Genomic DNA, 23,063 nt, shown 5'->3' with positions numbered 1-23,063 from the left:
ATTTCTGAATGATGACGGTTGTCACTCTACCAAGATACTGTTCTAGAAGTGGTAGCGCCCTCTGGTGCCGTGGAGCCCCTAGCAGTCGCCTACCGTATTTTTCGGAGTATAAGTCGCACCGGCCGAAAATGCATAATAAAGAAGGGAAAAAACATATATAAGTCGCACTGGAGTATAAGTCGCACTTTTTGGGGAAATGTATTTAATAAAAGCCAACACCAAGAATAGACATTTGAAAGGCAATTTAAAATAAATAAAGAATAGTGAACAACAGGCTGAATAAGTGTACGTTATATGAGGCATAAATAACCAACTGAGAAGGTGCCTGGTATGTTAACGTAACATATTATGGTAAGAGTCATTCAAATAACTATAACATATAGAACATGTTATAAGTTTACCAAACAATCTGTCACTCCTAATCGCTAAATCCCATGAAATCTTATACGTCTAGTCCAGGGGTCACCAACGCGGTGCCCGGGCACCAGGTAGCCTGTAAGGACCAGATGAATAGCCCGCTGGCCTGTTCAAAAAATAGCTCAAATAGCAGCACTTATCAGTGAGCTGCCTCTATTTTTTTAATTTGATTTATTTACTAGCAAGCTGGTCTCGCTTTGCTCGACATTTTTAATTCTAAGAGAGACAAAACTCAAATAGAATTTGAAAATCCAAGAAAATATTTTAAAGACTTGGTCTTCACTAACTGACAAAGAAACAGATAACAGATTTGGTGTCCAGTTCAAAGTGTGACATGATTTATTAAAAAATTTGAGAGTTGACTTTTGTATTTTACATGAGTTATTATTTGTACAAACATGGTGCAAAGTAATTCATGATTTGTTAAAAAATGTTAGTGGCTACCTAGTTAAAATGGGATATTGTGATTTCACAAGACTGTCTTAGAAGTGCCCATCCATCCATCCATTTTCTACCGCTTATTCCCTTTGGGGTCGCGGGGGGCGCTGGAGCCTATCTCAGCTACAATCGGACGGAAGGCGGGGTACACCCTGGACAAGTCGCCACCTCATCACAGGGCCAACACAGATAGACAGACAACATTCACACTCACATCCACACACTAGGGCCAATTTAGTGTTGCCAATCAACTTATCCCCAGGTGCATGTCTTTGGAAGTGGGAGGAAGCCGGAGTACCCGGAGGGAACCCACGCAGTCACGGGGAGAACATGCAAACTCCACACAGAAAGATCCCGAGCCCGGGATTGAACCCAAGACTACTCAGGACCTTCGTATTGTGAGGCAGATGCACTAACCCCTCTGCCATCGTCTTAGAAGTGATCATTTGAAAATGTTAAATTTGAAAAATGTGCACTTAGAGAAAATATAAATATTGATATTTATCTGTTTCTATGTATATTTATTGTGAGAAATCATTAAGATGATCAGTGTTTCCACAAATATAAATATAATGAATTATTAATAACAACATAGAGTTTAAGGTAAATTGAGCAAATTGGCTATTTCTGGCAATTTATTTAAGTGTGTATCAAACTGGTAGCCCTTCGCATTAATCAGTACCCAAGAAGTAGCTCTTGGTTTCAAAAAGGTTGGTGACCCCTGGTCGTCTCTTACGTGAATGAGCTAAATAATATTTGATATTTTACGGTAATGTGTTAATAATTTCACACATAAGTCGCTCCTGAGTATAAGTCGCACACCCGGCCAAACTATGAAAAAAACTGCGACTTATAGTACGAAAAATACGGTACTTGGTGATAAAACACAACTCGGCAGATTTTCTGATGCTTTCATTCCGCCTTTAGGTGTTGGTGGTGAAGAAAAGGGACAACATTTTCTCTCTGGATAAAACCGAACAGAAGCTGCCCGCCATCCTCATCCTGCAGGTGTGGGACTTTGAGACGCTCTCATCCGACGACTTCCTAGGCACGCTGGAGCTGGACCTGCACGGCTTCCCTCGCGGCGCAAAGACAGCCAAGTCGTGCAAGGGGGACGTCTTCACCGACGGGACGGAGCGGATCTCCATCTTCCAGCAGAAGCGGTCCAGAGGCTGGTGGCCCTTCAGGAAGTCTGGAGAGCTGACGGTACGCTTAAGAGGGCCCAGAACAGGACTTAACCCTTGTGTGGTGTTTGGGTCTGTGGGACCCGTTTTAATTTTTTATTAAAAGAAAAATTATACAATTAATTAATTTTTCAAACTGAGACTCACTGGCTTTGGCTCATTTTCTGTGAAGAACATACAGTATATCAGAATACCCACATACAAACACACACACACACACACATACATACTAGTTATCATTTGGAATGGGACCACCCTTTCTATAGGTTGTGGAGGCATAAACAAAATTTAGGTAAAATGGCCACTGCCCAGTTAGCTCATACATGTCTTTAAATCTCTGGATTGATGAAGTAATGTGCTGATCATTCTTACTGGGGACCCTGGGGAAAAAGAGTTTATATGGTTCATGGGGACCAAATTTAAATAATTTAGCATAATTCACACAAATGTGTACGTGACTACTGAGGACCATTTAAAAAAATAAAAGTTAAAATTAAATGACATGATCCTCAGAATACAGCACTATAGCTGTCCTCTTATAGGCATCTTCAGAATGGATCTGACTATCATTTAAAAAGGTTTCCCTTTAGTGGACCTGTTTTTTTGTCCCCATACCGTCAGAGGTCCCCTAAAGGTGACTGTGTAAACAGAGCAATGTAAGCATTGCCAGAACACACACACACACACACACACACACACACACACACACACACACACACACACACACACACACACACACACACACAGCAGGCCTAGACAGGAGGAGTACAGAGTGTAGGTACACAGAACATCAGAGGGTCAAATGTGCGAGAAAATGAGAGCCGACAGTGTTGACAAACAATGTTGCAACCTTGTGTGGGAACGGCAGGTGTAGAAACACAAAAGAAGAATCCCTGTGGGATGCAGAAACTGGCAGATACATTTTCCCTGCAACGTTCATATTGTTGTTACTCAGCCGGTGTTTGTGGGTCTGATGAACCCGTTGCATTTTGTGGCTTTTAATGCCTCACAATCAAATACTTTTATGTTAAAATACTGAACAGATGTTTACCTTATCCCAATAAACAGACGTTGGCTGAGTAACAACAATATGAACATTACACAAGGGTTGATGACACTGATATGTGTGTATGTTATATCCAGGGGAAAGTAGAGGCCGAGTTCCACCTTGTGACCGGCGAAGAGGCTGAGAAGAACCCAGTTGGCCGAGCCCGCAAGGAGCCGGATCCACTACCCAAACCCAAGTAGGTTCTCAGCTCCTTGGATTTTCTTTACATTAAGGAATTTTTTTTAAACAAAACCCGATCTCACTGTCTACTGATTACATTAAACATTCACACTAGATGCTAACGTCCCCCAAACTAGGCTTGTACGGTATACCGGTCCTAGTATAGTACCGCTATACTAATGAATCATATTCGGTACTATACCGCCTCTAAAAAGTACTGCCCCCTTTTTATTTATTTTAAACACCTTTTTATTTTTAACTGGCATGACGGCGCGTAGTCGTCACGTCATGACATTGCTGGTTTTAGGAGAGGAGCATGTTTGACAACGCACACACACAGAGTACTTACAAGCAGACACAGTGTGTAGACAGAAAAGGGAGAACGGACGCATTTTGGTCTAAAAACTCAAGAAGAGGTGCTTTAAAACATGGCTAGCTAGCTAGCTAAATCACTAATCCTCGTCTCCATGGCGACAAATAAAGTATGTTTCTTACAAGTAACATTATCACTGGAGGACGAGGAATAGCTAAACATGCTTTACTACACACCGTAGGTGGATACAATAGCTCACCGGCGTCACAATGTTAAACGCCATGGGTGGATCTACACCTGACATGTGCTGTAATGATACCAAGTACAATAGCGTATATAGTCAATACTGCTATGATTGCATTGATATTTTTTAGCATCACAAAACATTTTAAATGTATATTATGTTCATAAACTCAGGAAATATGTCCCTGGACACATGAGGACTTTGAATATGACCAATGTATGATCCTGTAACGACTTGGTATCGGATCGATACCTAAATGTGTGGTATCATCCAAAACTAATGTAAAGTATTAAACAACAGAAGAATAAGTGATTATTACATTTTAACAGAAGTGTAGATAGAACATGTTAAAACAGAAAATAAGCAGATATTAACAGTAAATGAACAAGTAGATTAATAATCAATTTTTACAGTTTGTCCCTCATAATGTTGACAAAATAATAGAATGATAAATGACAATGTTACTGCATACGTCAGCAGACTAATTAGGAGCCTTTGTTTGTTTACTTACTACTAAAAGACAAGTTGTCTTGTATGTTCACTATTTTATTTAAGGACTAAATAGCAATAAGAAACATATGTTTAAAATACCATAAGATTTTTTGTTAAAATAAAGACAATAATGAAATTTTTTGTGGTCCCGTTTATTTAGAAAAGTATTGAAATACATTTTGGTACCGGTACCAAAATATTGCTATGGGGACAAGCCTCCCCCAAACAAGCGCTCACAGCCTGCCTTCCTCCCACCAGCCGCCCCGACACGTCCTTCTCGTGGTTCGTCAACCCCTTCAAGTGTTTCTTCCACCTGGTGTGGCGGAACTACAAGAAGTACATCATCGTGGCCCTGGTGCTGCTCATCACCGTGCTCTTCCTGGCTCTGCTGCTCTACACGCTGCCAGGCGCCATCTCCCAGAAGATAGTCAACGGGTGATGCGCACGCGCTCGCTTGGCCGTCGTTCCCATTCGTTCGAAATTAGAATCCGTCTTTTGTGACTTTTCAATCGCCCTTCGGTGCATTTTCTTGTCGAGAAAGGCTGCAGTGTTTTGAAACAGGTTTTTATTTAACTGGCCTTGAAATTGGACTTTTAACGTTTTCATTCAGGACCATTTTGACCGATAAACAACAAAAGTCAATCAAATAAAGAATGGCCTGCCCAATACTTCCTCTCCCCTTTATTTCCTTCACTAAACGGGCAAAAAGCACACTGCTTTAATATTTTCTGATTACCGTATTTTCCGGACTATAAGTCGCAGTGTTTTTCATAGTTTGGCCGGGGGTGCAACTTATACTCAGGAGCGACTTATGCGTGAAATTATTAACACATTACCGTAACATATGAAATAATATTATTTATCTCATTCACGTAAGAGACTAGACGTATAAGATTTCATGGGATTTAGCGATTAGGAGTGACAGATTGTTTGGTAAACGTATAGCATGTTCTATATGTTATAGTTATTTGAATGACTCTTACCATAATATTTTACGTTAACATACCAGGCACGTTCTCAGTTGGTTATTTATGCCTCATATAACGTACACTTATTCAGCCTGTTGTTCACTATTCTTTATTTATTTTAAATTGCCTTTCAATTGTCTATTCTTGGTGTTGGCTTTTATCAAATACATTGCCCCCCAAAAATGCGACTTATACTCCTGTGCGACTTATATATGCTTTTTCCCTTCTTTATTATGCATTTTCGGCCGGTGCGAGTTACACTAGACTTATAGTCCGAAAAATATGGTATGCGAGCAACATGCCAACATTAAATTTTAACATCCTCCTAGGTTAGCAACATTAGCATAGCTATGTGAGCTACATGCTAACTTTACAGCTTATTTAGAGCATACTTGCCAAGCCTCCCGAATTTTCCGGGAGACTCCCGAAATTCAGCGCCTCTCCCGAAAATCTCCCGATTTTCAGCCGGAGCTGGAGGCCACGCCCCCTCCAGCTCCAGGCGGACCTGAGTGAGGACAGCCTTTTTTCATGACAGAATCGAGGACAACAGGGTGACAAGAACTAAATCATCCAGACTAGAGATAAAATGTATTATTATGTTTATCTTACCTAAAAATAAATATATTTATTAATTTAAAAAAAAAAAAAAACTAAATAAATTTTTACTATATTTTGCTAAAAACATCAACATTTATTGTATTTTTATTTTTATTTTTTCTGACTCCTTATTACGTCCAGCCATAGAATTATACATTAAAATAAACATATTTGAAATAATTAATTTTAAATGATCAAAATAATTCATTTAAAATGACCATATTTAATTATTAAAATAATTTCTTGTTTATCAACAACTTTAGCATTTTATTCATTACATTTTGAAGCTCTCAGAAGCCAAGTTATGTTAAATTCCTTAAGATTTATTTATGCAAGTTTGAAGTATCCAAACACAGTTTTGTTTGCATATTTTCAGGATGTAGATGTGTGTGTGTGTGTGTGTATATATATATATATATATATGAAATACTTGACTTGGGACGGCGTGGCGAAGTTGGTAGAGTGGCGGCCGTGCCAGCAATCGGAGTGTTGCTGGTTACTGGGGTCAATCCCCACCTTCTACCATCCTAGTCATGTCCGTTGTGTCCTTGGGCAAGACACTTCACCCTTGCTCCTGATGGCTGCTGGTTAGCGCCTTGCATGGCAGCTCCCGCCATCAGTGTGTGAATGTGTGTGTGAATGGGTGAATGTGGAAGTAGTGTCAAAGCGCTTTGAGTACCTTGAAGGTAGAAAAGCGCTATACAAGTATAACCCATTTACTTGGTGAATTCTAGCTGTCAATATACTCCTTCTCTCTTAACTACGCCCCGCCCCATCCCGACCACGCCCCCTACCTCCCGAAATCGGAGGTCTCAAGGTTGGCAAGTATGATTTAGAGCACAGTCTTAGAAATATTATCTTCTTAATTTTCTTTCATTTAATTTGTGCATTTAAATCTTTTTAGTTTGCTAACATAAAACCTTAGATCAGTGTTCCCCAACCTTTTTTCCACCAGGGACCGGTTTAATGTATGCATTATTTTCACGCCAAATTTCTTCCCCCTACAAACCCCCCCCCCCCCCCCCCCCCCCGCCCCCCACATTTACTTCCGGGGTCATTTCCTCTTACGTCATTGACAGCGATCGATAACACTTCGGCTTTGACACAGGACAGCAGCACACACAATTTTGTAGTGAAATGGTTTCAACAATAATGTTGATTTAAAGTACAGACATTTAACAGTATTATATATTAATTAATATTAGTGAAATGGTTTCAACAATAATGTTGATTTAAAGTACAGACATTTAACAGTATTATATATTAATTAATATTAGTGAAATGGTTTCAACAATAATGTTGATTTAAAGTACAGACATTTAACAGTATTATATATTAATTAATATTTTTTGCACGTTACCACGAAGACAATAGTTCCCAGCAGCGGCCCTAACACTCCGCCTGGAATTTTTCGAAGCCTGCTGGTGTTTGACATAAGTCCCCTGGGAAAGATAAAGAAAAATGTCATTCAGTGACACCACCATTTTCAGGAGATTTGGATTCTATCGATCGCTGTCAATGACGTAAGAGGAAATGACGTAAGAGGAAATGACCCCGGAAGTAAATGGGGGGGAGGTTTTTGTAGGGGAAAGAAATTTGGTGTGACAGCTTTCTTCGTGTAAATTAGCCTTTGCCCTTAATCTGGCACATTAAAATGTTATATATCCATTGATGTGCATTGTCCCATTACAACTACAATGGAGTTGTATTATACATCTATTAACAGGCTTATTGGTGTGTTTAGTGGGACAGTCGAAAGTTAAGTCTGAGAAAATGTGGTAGTTTATAAATGAATTAATGTTTCTGTGCAGCCCAAATGCTTCACGGACCGGTATCGGTCCCTGGACCAGTGGTTGGGGACCACTGCCTTACATAGTTTCAAACCTTTTTTTGTACTTTTTTCTATCATCAGATTATAAAAATAATAAATCACTTTTAGGTGAAAAAAATCTTAGTCCACACTTAAGTTACTTGTCACATTTTAATGTGATGACGTGTAAACACCACGTCCATGGTAATTCCACACAATGAGGATTAGTGTACACAGTAAAATGTAGTGTTGCGTGTGATAGTTTGATGTTTCATCATCAATAAGTAGGATTTAGTTGGCAACGGAGGCCAAATTGAGTAAACAGCAGAGGGCGCTGTTCAACTCACAATGGAAAAACGGTACAAAATTGTTGAAATCAAAATATCCTAAATAAAAGATATCGTCTATCCAAAATGCACAAGTATTTTTCTACAATAATAAATACTGAATTGATAAAAATATTAGGATTAGACAGGCGATCTACCTCAGGGCGAGACGTTGGCGTTGGTCTGACACACGCTCTGCTGCGCTGAGCTAACCTGCGGGTAGGATGACGACGACATCCCCGCGTGCTGATGGAACTGGGCGGCCATGTTGGGGCCCCGCATGAGCAGGGAGGACGACGGCGGCGTGACGAAGGGGAAGGTGGTGACGGCCGAGATGACCACGTTGTTGTTGTTGCCGGCTGAAAGGAGAGCAAAGATGGATGGAGCGGCGAGCATACTTGCCAACCCTCCCGATTTTCTCAGGAGACTCCCGAATTTCAGTGCCCCTCCCGAAAATCTCCCGGGGCAACCATTCTCCCGATTTCCACCCGGACAACAATATTGGGGGCGTGCCTTAAAGGCACTGCCTTTCGCGTCCTCTACAACCTGTCGTCACGCCCGCTTTTTCTCCAAACAAACAGCGTGCCGCCCTGTCACATAATACATGCAGCTTTTACACACATACAAGCAGAGGTGGGTAGAGTAGCCAGAAATTGTACTCAAGTAAGAGTACTGTTACTTTAGAGATGTATTACTCAAGTAAAAGTAAGGAGTAGTCACTCAAATATTTACTTGAGTAAAAGTAAAAAGTATGTTGTGAAAAAACTACTCAAGTACTGAGTAACTGATGAGTAACCTGTTCGTTTATTGATGACGGCAACAAATAATGCACAAAAACATAAAATTCAGAGCCAGGAATAAATTAAGCAACTAAAACAATAATATATATTAAATAATAATACACTAATATAAAATAAAAATAAGGCAAATTGAGCCACAATAACTTAAAGGGGAACATTATCACCAGACCTATGTAAGCGTCAATATATACCTTGATGTTGCAGAAAAAAGACCATATATTTTTTTAACCGATTTCCGAACTCTAAATGGGCGAATTTTGGCGAATTAAACGCCTTTCTAATATTCGCTCTCGGAGCGATGACGTCACAACGTGACGTCGCATCAGGAAGCAATCCGCCATTTTCTCAAACACCGAGTCAAATCAGCTGTTATTTTCCGTTTTTTCGACTGTTTTCCGTACCTTGGAGACATCATGCCTCGTCGGTGTGTTGTCGGAGGGTGTAACAACACGAACAGGGACGGATTCAAGTTGCACCAGTGGCCCAAAGATGCAAAAGTGGCAAGAAATTGGACGTTTGTTCCGCACACTTTACCGACGAAAGCTATGCTACGACAGAGATGGCAAGAATGTGTGGATATCCTGCGACACTCAAAGCAGATGCATTTCCAACGATAAAGTCAAAGAAATCTGCCGCCAGACCCCCATTGAATCTGCCGGAGTGTGTGAGCAATTCAGGGACAAAGGACCTCTGTAGCACGGCAAGCAATGGCGGCAGTTTGTTCCCGCAGACGAGCGAGCTAAACCCCCTGGATGTCTTGGCTCACACCGTCCCTTATGCCACCGAAGATGATCAAGAGAAGAATATCGACCCTAGCTTCCCTGGCCTGCTGACATGAGGGTATGTCTCCAGAATATATTAATTGATGAAAACTGGGCTGTCTGCACTCTCAAAGTGCATGTTGTTGCCAAATGTATTTCATATGCTGTAAACCTAGTTCATAGTTGTTAGTTTCCTTTAATGCCAAACAAACACATACCAATCGTTGGTTAGATGGCGATCGCCGAATTCGTCCTCGCTTTCTCCCGTGTCGCTGGCTGTCGTGTCGTTTTCGTCGGTTTCGCTTGCATACGGTTCAAACCGATATGGCTCAATAGCTTCAGTTTCTTCTTCAATTTCGTTTTCGCTACCTGCCTCCACACTACAACCATCCGTTTCAATACATTCGTAATCTGTTGAATCGCTTAAGCCGCTGAAATCCGAGTCTGAATCCGAGCTAATGTCGCTATAGCTTGCTGTTCTTTCCGCCATGTTTGTTTGTGTTGGCTTCACTATGTGACGTCACAGGAAAATGGACGGGTGTATATAACGATGGTTAAAATCAGGCACTTTGAAGCTTTTTTTAGGGATATTGCGTGATGGGTAAAATTTTGGAAAAAAACTTTGAAAAATATAATAAGCCACTGGGAACTGATTTTTAATGGTTTTAACCATTCTGAAATTGTGATAATTTTCCCCTTTAACAGCACCATAGGCTCAGTAGGCAGAGATTACAAAGGAAAATAACAAGTTAGCCTTTACGCAAACCATAAACTGATAGGTGTGGACTGCACCTGGGAACACACTGTGCACTTCTGATTGGTTTTTGTATGCATGCGTGAGTGTGTGTGTCTCTGTCTGTCTCTCTATGAGGCTGCAGTGAGTTAATAAATGTCCCCACACAATGTACATTTGACAGTGATTCATAGCAGGGAAGCTAACGTCAGCCTACGGTGACAGCCAAAATATTTCTTCCTCATATTTGACGTTGAGTTCATGTAAGCTGAAATGTCCACTTGTTTGGGGAGACACATATGACAACGCATTACATAACTGCTGTTTTGGTTGCCTGAAGCGTGAACGTCGATTTTAAGTGAGGCCAGGGGTGTTTGCGTTCGTTGTTGTCTCTGCCATTGTTGTTGTTTGCCGCTGAAACTTTATGTGCAGTTAATCATGTGACCGCCTGGCTCCGTTTGATTGGTGAAACGGAGTCAAACGTCATCAGTGACTGTATTTGATTGGTGAAACGCAGACATGTGATAGATCCTACTTTGAAGGTCTATCTGACAAACCAAAACAAACAAAGCGTGCATTAACGATCGATAAAAATCAGTAGCGAGTAATGATAAATAAATGATAAATGGGTTGTACTTATATAGCACTTTTCTACCTTCAAGGTACTCAAAGCGCTTTGACACTACTTCCACATTTACCCATTCATACACACATTCACACACTGATTGAGGGAGCTGCCATGCAAGGCGCTAACCAACACCCATCAGGAGCAAGGGTGAAGTGTCTTGCTCAGGACACAACGGACATGACGAGGTTGGTACTAGGTGGGGATTGAACCAGGGACCCTCGGGTTGCGCACGGCCACTCTTCCACTGCGCCACGCCGCGAGCTGAATGTAGATAAATGGATCAAAATAAAAGTAGCGTTTCTTCTCTATAAATATACTCAAGTAAAAGTAAAAGTATGTTGCATTAAAACTACTCTTAGAAGTACAATTTATCCCAAAAGTTACTCAAGTAGATGTAACGGAGTAGCTGTAGTGCGTTACTACCCACCTCTGCATACAAGCGAATGCAAGGCATACTTGATCAACAGCCATACAGGTCACACTGAGGGTGGCCGTATAAACAACTTTAACACTGTTACAAATATGCGCCACACTGTGAACCCACACCAAACAAGAATGACAAACACATTTCGGGAGAACATCCGCACCGTAACACAACATAAACACAACAGAACAAATACCCAGAATCCCTTGCAGCACTAACTCTTCCGGGACGCTACAATATACACCCCCCACTACCACCAAACCCCGCCCACCACCATCTCCCGAATTCTGAGGTCTCAAGGTTGGCAAATATGGCGGCGAGTCAGCGCTGAAGAGAGGCGCTTTGGTCTTACCGTGTGGAGATCTGTGAGGACCGCTGATTGGGAAAGCCACAGCGCCACCCTGAGTCTGCACATGAGCACGCCGACGTGAGGACCAGTGTGTCACCTGACAGGAAGTGTCACTGCTCACCTGCACCTGGTTGAGACAAGCCTGGAGTTTCCTCTTGGCCCTCCACCTGGCCACCCTCAGCCGGGTCTTCTCCCTGCGCTCGCGCACCTTCCGCACACAATCCTCGCCTTTTAGTTCCACGCCTCGCCCAGTGCAAAAATGGCCGACTCACCAGGTCGGCCAGCAGAGGCTGAGGCAGCGTCTTCTCCAGCTCTCGCCGCCGGTTGAGGCTTCGCCGCCGCAGCTCGTTCCGCCGCAGCTTGTACTCCTCGTACAGGCTCAGGCCTTCGGTCCACGGGCTGCGCGCCGCCTGGCGAGGGGCACCGGGCGCCAAGGCGGCCATGGGCAGCTGCGATGCGGCATCTGACAGGACGTAGTTTGATGCGTCAGATGTACATAGGGCTGGGCCATAAAACCATATATCGCGATACACACGTAATCGATATCATCAAAAATACTTGTGAGCTACATGCCGACATTACATTTTAACATTGAACATTTTAAGAAAATGTTCAATATTTTCTTTTTCTTTGTCGGAAGAAAGCGGAAGTTGCGAAGCGAGGTTGGTTGCACGAACTAAAGGCACTCTGGTAACCTAGCAACACAGGTCACTGTCACTGATCAGTGAAAGTGACACGCTAGTATGATCCGCGGCCCGGTGGTAGGGGACCACTGCTTTAGAGCACAGCCGTAACTTCCTGCCACTAAACCTGCAGAAAATAGGTTTCTCTATGTTTACATTTTCACACTATTTTAAGCATTTCTTACATATTTCCTTTTTTATTTTCCCTTAATTTAAATATTAGAATTTTGTTGACATTTCCTTTCTGCCTTGATGGCTGTGGGCATTATAATCGGAGTAAGGTTACATTTGAAATAAAAATGTCTACATTTAATATTTTTTCCTCAAGCTCCTTATTTTCCATAGGTCATAAAGAAATATCAATAACGATCGATACCGAACACCAATATCGTGATACAGCCCAGCCTAGATGAACACTCACAGGAGCTGGGTCCGGCTGAGCTGAAGCCTGAGGAGCACTTCCTATGGCCGGCTTCAAGTCCTGCCCACTGCGTCGCTGACATCTGAAGGACAAAGAGTGTCACTTGAGACCACGCCCGCTGAGTCGGCACTCTCACCTCTGACTGGCTGCAGTTCAGCTGATTGTCCAGCAGGAGGCGAGAAATGACTTCCTGCTCTTCCTCCGGCTCCTCCTTGATACAAATCACTTGCCCCGCCTCTTCCTCCATCTTCACCGTCATCAGAGTCTGTTAGGGCGAAAGTATTAGGACACTGATTTCGTCCAAGCACACCTTTCTTAGCGTTACCTGTGTGGTGGAGCTGTCGGCCTGCGTCGGGCTGGTAGACGACTGCTGCACGGCGGCTTCCTGCGAGGGCGGGACCACGTCCCAGTCGCTCTCTCTGTGAACGCCTTGGTCTGTGGCACAGAACGGCCCCGCGCACACGCCAGTTGTGTTGATGGCGCTGGAAGTGGGCGTGGCAGTCGTCCCACCTGATCCCCCCGGGGACTCCGCGCTCAAGGGGAGCGAAACGGCCAACAAGCCGCCTATCGGGTCAGAGATGGCCGCCGCTGTCATGGTATGCTGGCTCACGCTTTGAGGAGAAGTGCATTCTGGGAGGACAGGGAGAATGCCATAGTGTTGTTAGCCATACTGACATTGATCTTATAGCAAGAATCATCCACACTTTTATCATTTTGTAGTGTTGTTGTTGTTGTTGTGTCAAGTCAAACTAGATGAGGCAATTCCTGAAGTTCAACTGAAATGCTGACAGAATGTAGTATGAATGTAAGAATAGTTTGAATGTTGAAGAGTTTGAATTTCCAGGAAAACTGGAATTTGGTTTAAAACTTGGGAAAGTCTTAGTTTGAATGTCCAGGATGAGTGGAATATGTTAATGTTGGAATGGTTTGAATAGGTTGAAAAATGTGCGAATTGTGGAAGTTTAAAAATGGACAATTCATTTTGAATGGGAAAAATGTCCCTGAAAACTGGGAATTCTTGGAAATCCGGGAAATTGTTTAAATCGTTGAAGTAAAGCACACGATTTTGAACAGGCTGAATATTTTGGAGTTGGAACGGTTTCAATTGGATGAAAAATGTGGGAATTGTGGAACTTTTAAAAATGTCCCATTCATTTCAATGGTAATTTGGGAATTTCGGGAAAAGCGGGAATTTATTTTTAAATGTTAAAAGACTTGAATGTTCTTAATGATGGCTGGTGTTGGAATTTTTCAAATTGGTCGAGCAATGTTGAAGTAACATTTTTAATTGAAAAATGGTATTAAGGAATTTCGGGAAAACCGGGAACTTTTTCCAGTTCAAAAAAACAACTTTGTTTTTTGTCCTGACTAAGAGGAATGGTTTGACGGTGGAACAGTTGGAACTGGGTTGAAAAATGTGGAAGGAGTAGTCGCCAGAAAAAAGGGTAAAAAATTATTTTTTTTAAAAAGGGAATTCAAAGAATTCCTGGAATTTTTTTTAACTTGAAAAAAATGATCATTTTAATTTCCAGGATCAGTGGAATATGTTGAAGGTGGAATGGTTTTAATCGGTTGGAAAATGTGGAAATGGTGGACGTTTGAAAAATGGCCAATTCATTTTGAATGGGAAAAATGTCCCGGAAAACCTGGAATTCTGGGAAATCTGGGAATTTTTTGGAATTTGTCAAGAAAAAGCCGGCGATTCCCGAATAGGCTGAACAGTTTGAAGTTGGAACGGTTTGAATCGGATGAAAAATGTGGAAGGTAGAGCGCGCCAAAATCTGGAGAAGAAGAATAAAAAAATATATGTGTGAATGCTTTGGAGCATTCACACAATTATTCTAACAGAACAAAGATAGATATAAGAAATAAATAAATAAATGATAAATGGGTTGTACTTGTATAGCGCTTTTCTACCTTCAAGGTACTCAAAGCGCTTTGACACTACTTCCACATTTACCCATTCACACACATTCACACACTGATGGAGGGAGCTGCCATGCAAGGCGCTACCAGCACCCATCAGGAGCAAGGGTGAAGTGTCTTGCTCAGGACACAACGGACATGACGAGGTTGGTACTAGGTGGGGATTGAACCAGGGACCCTCGGGTCGCGCACGGCCACTCTTACTAACCTATTTATCATTAACTGCCTTTAAGCTGAAGTGGAGTGGTAATTGTTTTGTTTGGGGCAAACCGAGTGGCCACAACAAACAATTAGGTTGAGCTCAAGATGCAGTAAATTGAATGATGCGGACACGTTTGTTACTGGATACATTTTATTACGCTTCTGCCTTAAAGACTTTGTATGTGTGATATTACAAATGTCCCAATACAATTTCTTCACTTGATATATCGATATTGGAGTCTTGTATAGATCTGATACCAATATTGATATCTGATACAATATTAGCAGGATACGAACAAATTTTTATCATAGGTTTGATCAGGTGAAATGAGTTAAACAGAACAATGGTAGGTATCACAAAACGCTCGGGTATTTAATATTAACAATCTAAAATGGACTTATACTGCCTTTAAGTTGAAGTTTAGTGGTACTTTTTTTTTTGGCACACCTCGTGGCCACAATAAACAAGTACCGTATTTTTCGGAGTATAAGTCGCACCAGCCGAAAATGCATAATAAAGAAGGAAAAAAACATATATAAATCGCACTGGAGCCCGGCCAAACTATGAAAAAAACTGCGACTTATAGTCCGAAAAATACGGTACCTAAGTTAAGCTCATGATGCAGTAAATTGAAACATGCGGACACGTTTGTTCCTGAATACTTTCTACTACACTTCTGCCTTGGAGATTAATATTTCAAATGTCCCAATACAACTTCTTCACTTGATGAAGAAGATAGGTATGACTAAACACTGGGTATTTAAAATGAACAATCTAAAATGGACTTATACTGCCTTTAAGTTGAAGTGGAGTGGTATTTAAAAAAATGTTTGGGCAAACTTAGTGGCCACAACAAACAATTAGGTTGAGCTCTTGATGCAGTGTATTGAATGATGCGGACACGTTTGTTACTGGATACATTTTATTACACTTCTGCCTTGGAGACTTTGTATGTGTAAGTAATATTACAAATGCCCCAGTACAACTTTTCCACTTGATATATCGATATTAGAGGTAGAGGTGGGGGACATTATCAATTTTTAGATAATCAATGTATTTAATGTAAATAAAGTAACGCAGACCGAGTCATCCCACCAGCTCCTTTATTGTAGGGCACTTATGTTACAGTTTTGCACACATTCACATTAACTTAATAAATGTGATGGGAATTAATTAAAACAGCTTATTACAAATGCACTGTTTTTAAAAGTTGCACGTGATCATTTTTAATTGAATCGTAATCGAATCGCCAGGTGCCCAAATATGCCCACCTCGGATTGGAGCCTTGTAAATAGGTCGATACCGATATTGATCTGATACAACATCAGCAGCAATCGTACATATTTGATCATTTTGTGTCGTGGAAAAGGTTTGCTCAGGTGAAGGTAGCCAGACAGAACAATGGTAGGTATGAGAAACACTAAGGTAATTAATATTCCATCCAAATGGGTTCGTGAAGTCTTTAAGTTAAAGTGGAGTGGTAAAACTTTTTTTTTTTTGGCGACACCTAGTGGCCACAATAATTTGTGAAGTTAAGCTCATGACGCAGCAAGTTGAATAATGCGGACACGTTTGTTACTGTATACTTTCTCATACACCTCTGCCTTAGAGACTTTGTATGTCTAAGTCAGTGTTTTTCAACCTTTTTTGAGCCAAGGCACATTTTTTTCATTGGAAAAAATCCCCTGGCATACCACTAGCTGAAAACATAAAAAAATGAAACTCATCGGCCGATATTGACAGTAAAAAGTTGTTCTCGCAATTGTTGGATATAAATTCAAACCATAACCAAGCATGCGTCACTATAGCTCTTGTCTCAAAGTAGGTGTATTGTCACCACCTGTCACATCACGCCGTGACTTATTTTCAGTTTTTTGGTGTTTTCCTGTGTGTAGTGTTTCCTATTTTGTTGTTGATTGTCATGTCATGTACGGATGTACTTTGTGGACGCCGTCTGCTGCTCCACACGCTGTAAGTCTTTGCTGTCGTCCAGCATTCTGTTTTTGTTTACTTTGCAGCCAGTTCAGTTTTAGTTACGTTTTGCATTGCCTTTTCTTAGCGGCACTCGCCTTTTGTTTATTTTTGGTTTAAGCATTAGATATCTTTTTACCAACACGCTGCCTCCTGCTGTCGTCTGCATATTGTGATCACGATAAACAATGTTCCCAACATTGCTGCCACCTACTGATATGCAAGAGTATTACACGGTTACGCTGCTGCGCTCTAGACAGCACAGACATTCAACAACGGCACATTATTTGTGGATTATAATTACTGGTTTGCAAAAAATATTTTTAACTCAATTAGGTGAAATTACATCATCTCCCACGGCACACCAGACAATATCTCACGGTACACTGTGAGTGGTTGAAAAACACTGGTCTAAGTAATATTAGAAGCGTCCCAATACGACTTTTTCCACTTCCCATATGATACCAATAATGGAGCCGTGTATATTGCCCGATACGATATCAGCAGGAATCGTACATACTTTTATTATTTTGAAGTGTGAAATGTGAGAAAAGGATTGATCACATGAAATGAGTCAAATGGAGAACAATGGTAGGTATGAGAAACACCTATTTACTATTAACCGGCTGAAATGGACTTATGCTGTCTTTAAATTAACGTGGAGTGGTAATTGCTTTTTTTTTGTGACACCTGGTGGCCACAATAATTCATGAAAATAAGCTCATGGTGAAGTTAGTTGAATGATGCGGACACGTTTGTTACTTGATACATGATGCGGACACACTTGATACTTTTTAATACGCTTCTGCCTTGGAGACTTAGAATGTGTAAGTAACATTAGAAATGTTGTGATACAACTAGATATACTGATATATTGTCTTTAAATCAAAGTGGAGTGGTAATTTTTTTCTTTCTTTCTGGTGACCACTAAGTCATGAAATTGGGGTCATGATGAAGTACGTTGAATGATGCGGACACATTTGTTTCTGGATACTTTCTAATACGCTTCTGCCTTGGAGACTTTGTATGTATAAGTATAATTATTTGATGCTTGTTTATATTGACAAATGTGCTGTATTACGCTGCAATATTGTTTAATTATTACTACGTATAGGCTCCAGCACCCCCGCGACCCCGTAAGGGGCAAACGGTAGAAAATGGATGGATGAGTAATGTCTAAGTTGTGTGCTATTTTGTGCTCAGCTGTTGTGTAGCTGCTAGCTCCTGGTAGCCCACTGTGTTTACCATTTGTGACCATCCGGATGCATTTAATGTTCTTCCTACTTAATTGTACCCTGTGGGTTGGTGTCCCGATGCAAATGGACCAAAACAGTCGTTACCTCGGATGCTCCTCGCTGCGAGATCAACAGTCAAGGTCTGAGAAGAGCATGTTGTTGAAGCTTCGGTAGAAAAGACACCGGCGCCACCTCCCTGCCCCGGAGAGAGTTTGCACGGAAGGTTGCGGACCAGAGGTGAGCTGCCAGAGACCCGGTGTTGCAGCTCCTCCTCCACCCCCTGCCGGTAGTACTTGAGCTTGAGCTCGGTGTAGCGCAGCTTGGCGCGGATGTTGTCGTTCTCCTTCTCCTTCAGGGCCTTCTCCCGCTGCAGCGCCGCCACGTCCTGCCTCGTGTGCGCCAGCTGCGCCTTCAGCTCCTCGAACTTCACGCCCACCACTTTCAGCATCTCTGCCAGCACCGTCTCCACGGCGACGTTGACGGCCCGCTCCACCACCGCGCCCATTTGACCTCGGATGAGCGAGACGGCGATGCTAATGTCCATCGCACCTCTTTAGGACTTGACCTGGAGGCACAAAAATGGTAAACTCACTTTTCTGTTCAATTTTCACAACGAAAAAATCATAATATTCAGTTTTGAGATATACTAGTTAAACAATCCATCCATCAATCAATCCATTTTCTTCCGCTTATCCGAGGTCGGGTCGCGGGGGCAGCAGCCTAAGCAGAGAAGCCCAGACTTTACTCTCCCCAGCCACTTCGAGGCGTTCCCAGGCCAGCCGGGAGACATAGTCTTCCCAACGTGTCCTCCTACCGGTTGGACGTGCCCTAAACACCTCCCTAGGGAGGCGTTCGGGTGGCATCCTGACCAGATGCCCGAACCACCTCATCTGGCTCCTCTCCATGTGGAGGAGCATCGGCTTTACTTTGAGCTCCCCCCGGATGGCAGAGCTTCTCACCCTATCTCTAAGGGAGAGCCCCGCCACCCAGCGGAGGAAACTCATTTCGGCCGCTTGTACCCGTGATCTTGTCCTTTCGGTCATAACCCAAAGCTCATGACCATAGGTGAGGATGGGAATGTAGATCGACCGGTAAATTGAGAGCTTTGCCTTCCGGCTCAGCTCCTTCTTCACCACAACGGATCGATACAGCGTCCGCATTACTGAAGACGCCGCACCGATCCGCCTGCCGACCTCACGATCCACTCTTCCCTCACTCTTGAACAAGACTCCGAGGTACTTGAACTCCTCCACATGGGGCAGGGTCTTCTCCCCAACCCGGAGATGGTCCTCCACCCTTTTCCGGGCGAGAACCATGGACTCGGACTTGGAGGTGCTGATTCTCATCCCAGTCGCTTAGTTAAACAATGTTATTATTATTATCATCATCATTTGGTTACCTTAGCTTCATAAGGGCCAAAGTGGGTGTACATATTGTAGTTAAAGGGGAACATTATCACCAGACCTATGTAAGCGTCACATCGGGAAGCAATCCGCCATTTTCTCAAACACCGAGTCAAATCAGCTCTGTTATTTTCCGTTTTTTCGACTGTTTTCCGTACCTTGGAGACATCATGCCTCGTCGGTGTGTTGTCGGAGGGTGTAACAACACGAACAGGGATGGATTCAAGTTGCACCAGTGGCCCAAAGATACGAAAGTGGCAAGAAATTGGACGTTTGTTCCGCACACTTTACCGACGAAAGCTATGCTATGACAGAGATGGCAAGAATGTGTGGATATCCTGCGACACTCAAAGCAGATGCATTTCCAACGATAAAGTCAAAAAAATCTGCCGCCAGACCCCCATTGAATCTGCCGGAGTGTGTGAGCAATTCAGAGACAAAGGACCTCGGTAGCACGACAAGCAATGGCGGCAGTTTGTTCCCGCAGACGAGCGAGCTAAACCCCCTGGATGTCTTGGCTCACACCGTCCCTTATGCCACCGAAGATGATCAAGAGAAGAATATCGACCCTAGCTTCCCTGGCCTGCTGACTAGAGGGTATGTCTACAGAATATATTAATTGATGAAAATTGGGCTGTCTGCACTCTCAAAGTGCATGTTGTTGCCAAATGTATTTCATATGCTGTAAACCTAGTTCATAGTTGTTAGTTTCCTTTAATGCCAAACAAACACATACCAATCGTTGGTTAGAAGGCGATCGCCGAATTCGTCTTCGCTTTCTCCCGTGTCGCTGGCTGTCGTGTCGTTTGTCGGTTTCGCTTGCATACGGTTCAAACCGATATGGCTCAATAGCTTCAGTTTCTTCTTCAATTTTGTTTTCGCTACCTGCCTCCACACTACAACCATCCGTTTCAATACATTCGTAATCTGTTGAATCGCTTAAGCCGCTGAAATCCGAGTCTGAATCCGAGCTAATGTCGCTATAGCTTGCTGTTCTTTCCGCCATGTTTGTTTCTGTTGGCTTCACTATGTGACGTCACAGGAAAATGGACGGGTGTTTATAACGATGGTTAAAATCAGGCACTTTGAAACTTTTTTTTAGGGATATTGCGTGATGGGTAAAATTTTGAAAAAAACTTCGAAAAATATAATAAGCCACTGGGAACTGATTTTTAATGGTTTTAACCATTCTGAAATTGTGATAATGTTCCCCTTTAACATATAGGACCATTACAAACCCAGATTAGTACATTTATCGCAAAGCCACAAACAGGATGTGCACGTTCCAAAATAAAACGACAGGGCTTTGTGCAAAACATTCTTATAACTTTACGCTTTTAGTTTACTATGACTTGCAATCCTACATACGGTTAGTATAAACAATAGGCAACGTGAAAGGTTTTAGTTTAAAACAGCCATGAAAGAAAGCATGAAGAAACCTTTTGTTTTGAAATCCGGAAGTTCGGGTTTTGGTTACATTGACAACACTTACGTAAAGCAAACCTATTGACTTTCTGTGTAACAGCAATTTGTCAGCGACGACATACGCTTTTTAGCACTAAACTTCCAGTTACGATCAAGGCTGTGACGTTTTATTTGGTATTAATTCCAGCCTGGTGACTGAGAAAAAATAACTGTTTAACATGACACCGTGTGTGCATACGTCGATTACAATTACCGTACTCTTTAGAGCAGCTGCGCACAGCAATGTTCCTCGTTAAGGCCGAGCGAACACGAAGGACGTTTGATGCAAACGTAAACAAAGAGTTAAATGATCTTATCCTCACACGTACTTGTGAAGAAAAATGTCGGACATTCTGTGGCTTGTGTGGCAACACTCGCTCGTTGAGCCTGACTGCACGTTCAAAATGTATTCGATGGTGAAATTACACGTAGGGAAAAGATAACATCACCTTCAAACAATCGTGACGGATTATTCCCAGCGGTCAAAAGTTGTTCTTTTGAGGCAAATCCAAACAATTCTTCCTCTTCTCTACAGTACTGTTTATTCAGGAGACTTCCGGTCCTTCTTCTTTGTTGGGGAATCTAGCGGTTACCAATGTGGAGGAGTTCAGTACGCCATCGCGTGGGAAAAAGGTGCAGCACAACAAATCCATAACGCGCTTTTTTTAAATGAAGCTTTTCGGTTAATTGGTGTCTTTATTTATAAAGTTTTTTTTGGGAACTTTATTTGTTAGCATTTGGTGAACTGATTTTTATGCTGACGATTTCATTAAAAAAAAAATGTGTGAGACTGAGACATACTTGCCAACCTTGAGACCTCCAAATTCGGGAGCTTTGGGGGGTTGGTGGTGAGGTGGGTGGGGTCTGGGTGGGCGGGGCCAGGGGGCGGGGTTTAAGGCTAGGGGTATATTTATAGCTAGAATTCACTTAAATTCAAGTATTTCTTATATATATATATATATGTATATAAATAAAATAAATACTTGACTTTCAGTGAATTCTAGCTATAAATACGTATTTTTATTATATGTATATATATATATATATATATATATATATATATATATATATATATATAAATAAAATAAATACTTGAATTTCAGTGTTCATTTATTTACACATACACACACATAACACTCCTCTCTACTCATTGTTGTATTTGAAAGTGCAATGCTTTGCAGCCAGTAGCACAGCCTTTGAAGGAGCATAGGTATGTGCAGTGTAATATTCTGGGTTGGAGTCAATAACCAGGCAAGATGATGAAGTTAAGTCTCTTTACTTCATACTTCAGAACCGACTCCCACACTTGCCGTCAGGGTGCGCAATACAACGTAAACCGTTGGCCAACCAAAAAGTAAACCGGTTGGCCAACGGTTTACGTTGTATTGTGCACCCTAACGGCAAGTGTGGGAGTCGGTTCTGAAGTATGAAGTAAAGAGCGGACGTGACGACAGGCTGTCCTCACTCAGGTCCGCATGGACCTGGAGGGGGCGTGCCTTAAGTCCGGCTGAAAATCGGGAGAAATTCGGGAGAATGGTTGTCCCGGGAGATTTTCGTGAGAGGCACTGAAATTCGGGAGTCCCTGTAAAATTCGGAAGGGTTGGCAGGTATGGGAGAACAAAATAAATTTCTTACAAAAAACATTTTGGAAATGATAAACATCACAATCAAAGAAAATATAGCAATTTCTTAAAACTTCTTCCCGCAGCGCCAGTTTTGCTTACCTTACAGGGAGGAAGTGAAACATCTGGTTGACTGGTGCAGAACCAACAACTTGGTCCTGAACGTCGACAAGACCAAGGAGATCATCGTCGACTTCAGGAGGCACCAGTCCAGCCACGCTCCACTCTTCATCAACGGCACAGCAGTGGAGATCGTAAGCAGCACCAAGTTCCTGGGGGTGCAGATTGTCAGGTCCAAACACTGATGACATTTAATCAGACAAGAAGCAAGGAATCAAGCAGAGACAGAGTTCAATTTAGCTCGAGGAGACACGTGTTTTGGGCTGTATTCTAGTTACAGATCCAACCTACGTTCTAAAAGTCA

At 42.2% G+C, this 23,063-nt stretch overlaps 2 protein-coding genes across 3 annotated transcripts in view; one reads left to right on the top strand and one right to left on the bottom strand.

Moving 5' to 3' along the window:
- Positions 1 to 4,974, top strand: part of fer1l6 (fer-1 like family member 6) — a 75,211-nt gene extending 70,237 nt beyond the window's left edge. For both annotated transcript variants that reach the window (XM_072914516.1, XM_072914517.1), the window contains 3 exons: positions 1,783 to 2,061; positions 3,183 to 3,283; positions 4,575 to 4,974. In XM_072914516.1, the coding sequence (XP_072770617.1) occupies positions 1,783 to 2,061; positions 3,183 to 3,283; positions 4,575 to 4,755 (561 nt within the window). In that variant the 3' untranslated portion in view covers positions 4,756 to 4,974. The remainder of the gene's footprint in view (positions 1 to 1,782; positions 2,062 to 3,182; positions 3,284 to 4,574) is intronic.
- Positions 4,975 to 7,843: 2,869 nt separating this feature from the next.
- LOC133613405 (uncharacterized) lies at positions 7,844 to 21,628 on the bottom strand. Its single transcript, XM_061970928.2, has 9 exons — positions 21,467 to 21,628; positions 18,256 to 18,715; positions 13,142 to 13,446; positions 12,953 to 13,081; positions 12,817 to 12,898; positions 11,985 to 12,175; positions 11,834 to 11,920; positions 11,716 to 11,770; positions 7,844 to 8,376 (listed from the first exon to the last, which is right to left on the bottom strand). Exons 2-9 carry the CDS (start codon positions 18,692 to 18,694, stop codon positions 8,177 to 8,179), a joined length of 1,488 nt encoding a protein of 495 aa, XP_061826912.2. The 5' UTR covers positions 18,695 to 18,715; positions 21,467 to 21,628; the 3' UTR covers positions 7,844 to 8,176.
- Between the last annotated feature and the right edge of the window lie 1,435 nt (positions 21,629 to 23,063).

The sequence above is a fragment of the Nerophis lumbriciformis genome, linkage group LG13 (genome assembly GCF_033978685.3).
Source record: "Nerophis lumbriciformis linkage group LG13, RoL_Nlum_v2.1, whole genome shotgun sequence".
Taxonomy (NCBI): Eukaryota; Metazoa; Chordata; class Actinopteri; order Syngnathiformes; family Syngnathidae; genus Nerophis; species Nerophis lumbriciformis.
The sequence above is the reverse complement of the archived record's forward strand: the minus strand, read 5'-3'. Positions and strand labels throughout refer to the sequence as shown.

Bases quoted from the DNA above. Each gene is read 5' to 3' on its own strand.
- LOC133613405 (XM_061970928.2), bottom strand. From the start codon at position 18,694: ATGGACATTAGCATCGCCGTCTCGCTCATCCGAGGTCAAATGGGCGCG. The intron at 13,447-18,255 runs GTAACGACTGTT...CTGTCCTCCCAG, and splicing joins CGCAGCGAGGAGCATCCGAG to AATGCACTTCTCCTCAAAGC. The intron at 12,176-12,816 runs GTGAGTGTTCAT...ACGTCCTGTCAG, and splicing joins CTCAGCCGGACCCAGCTCCT to ATGCCGCATCGCAGCTGCCC.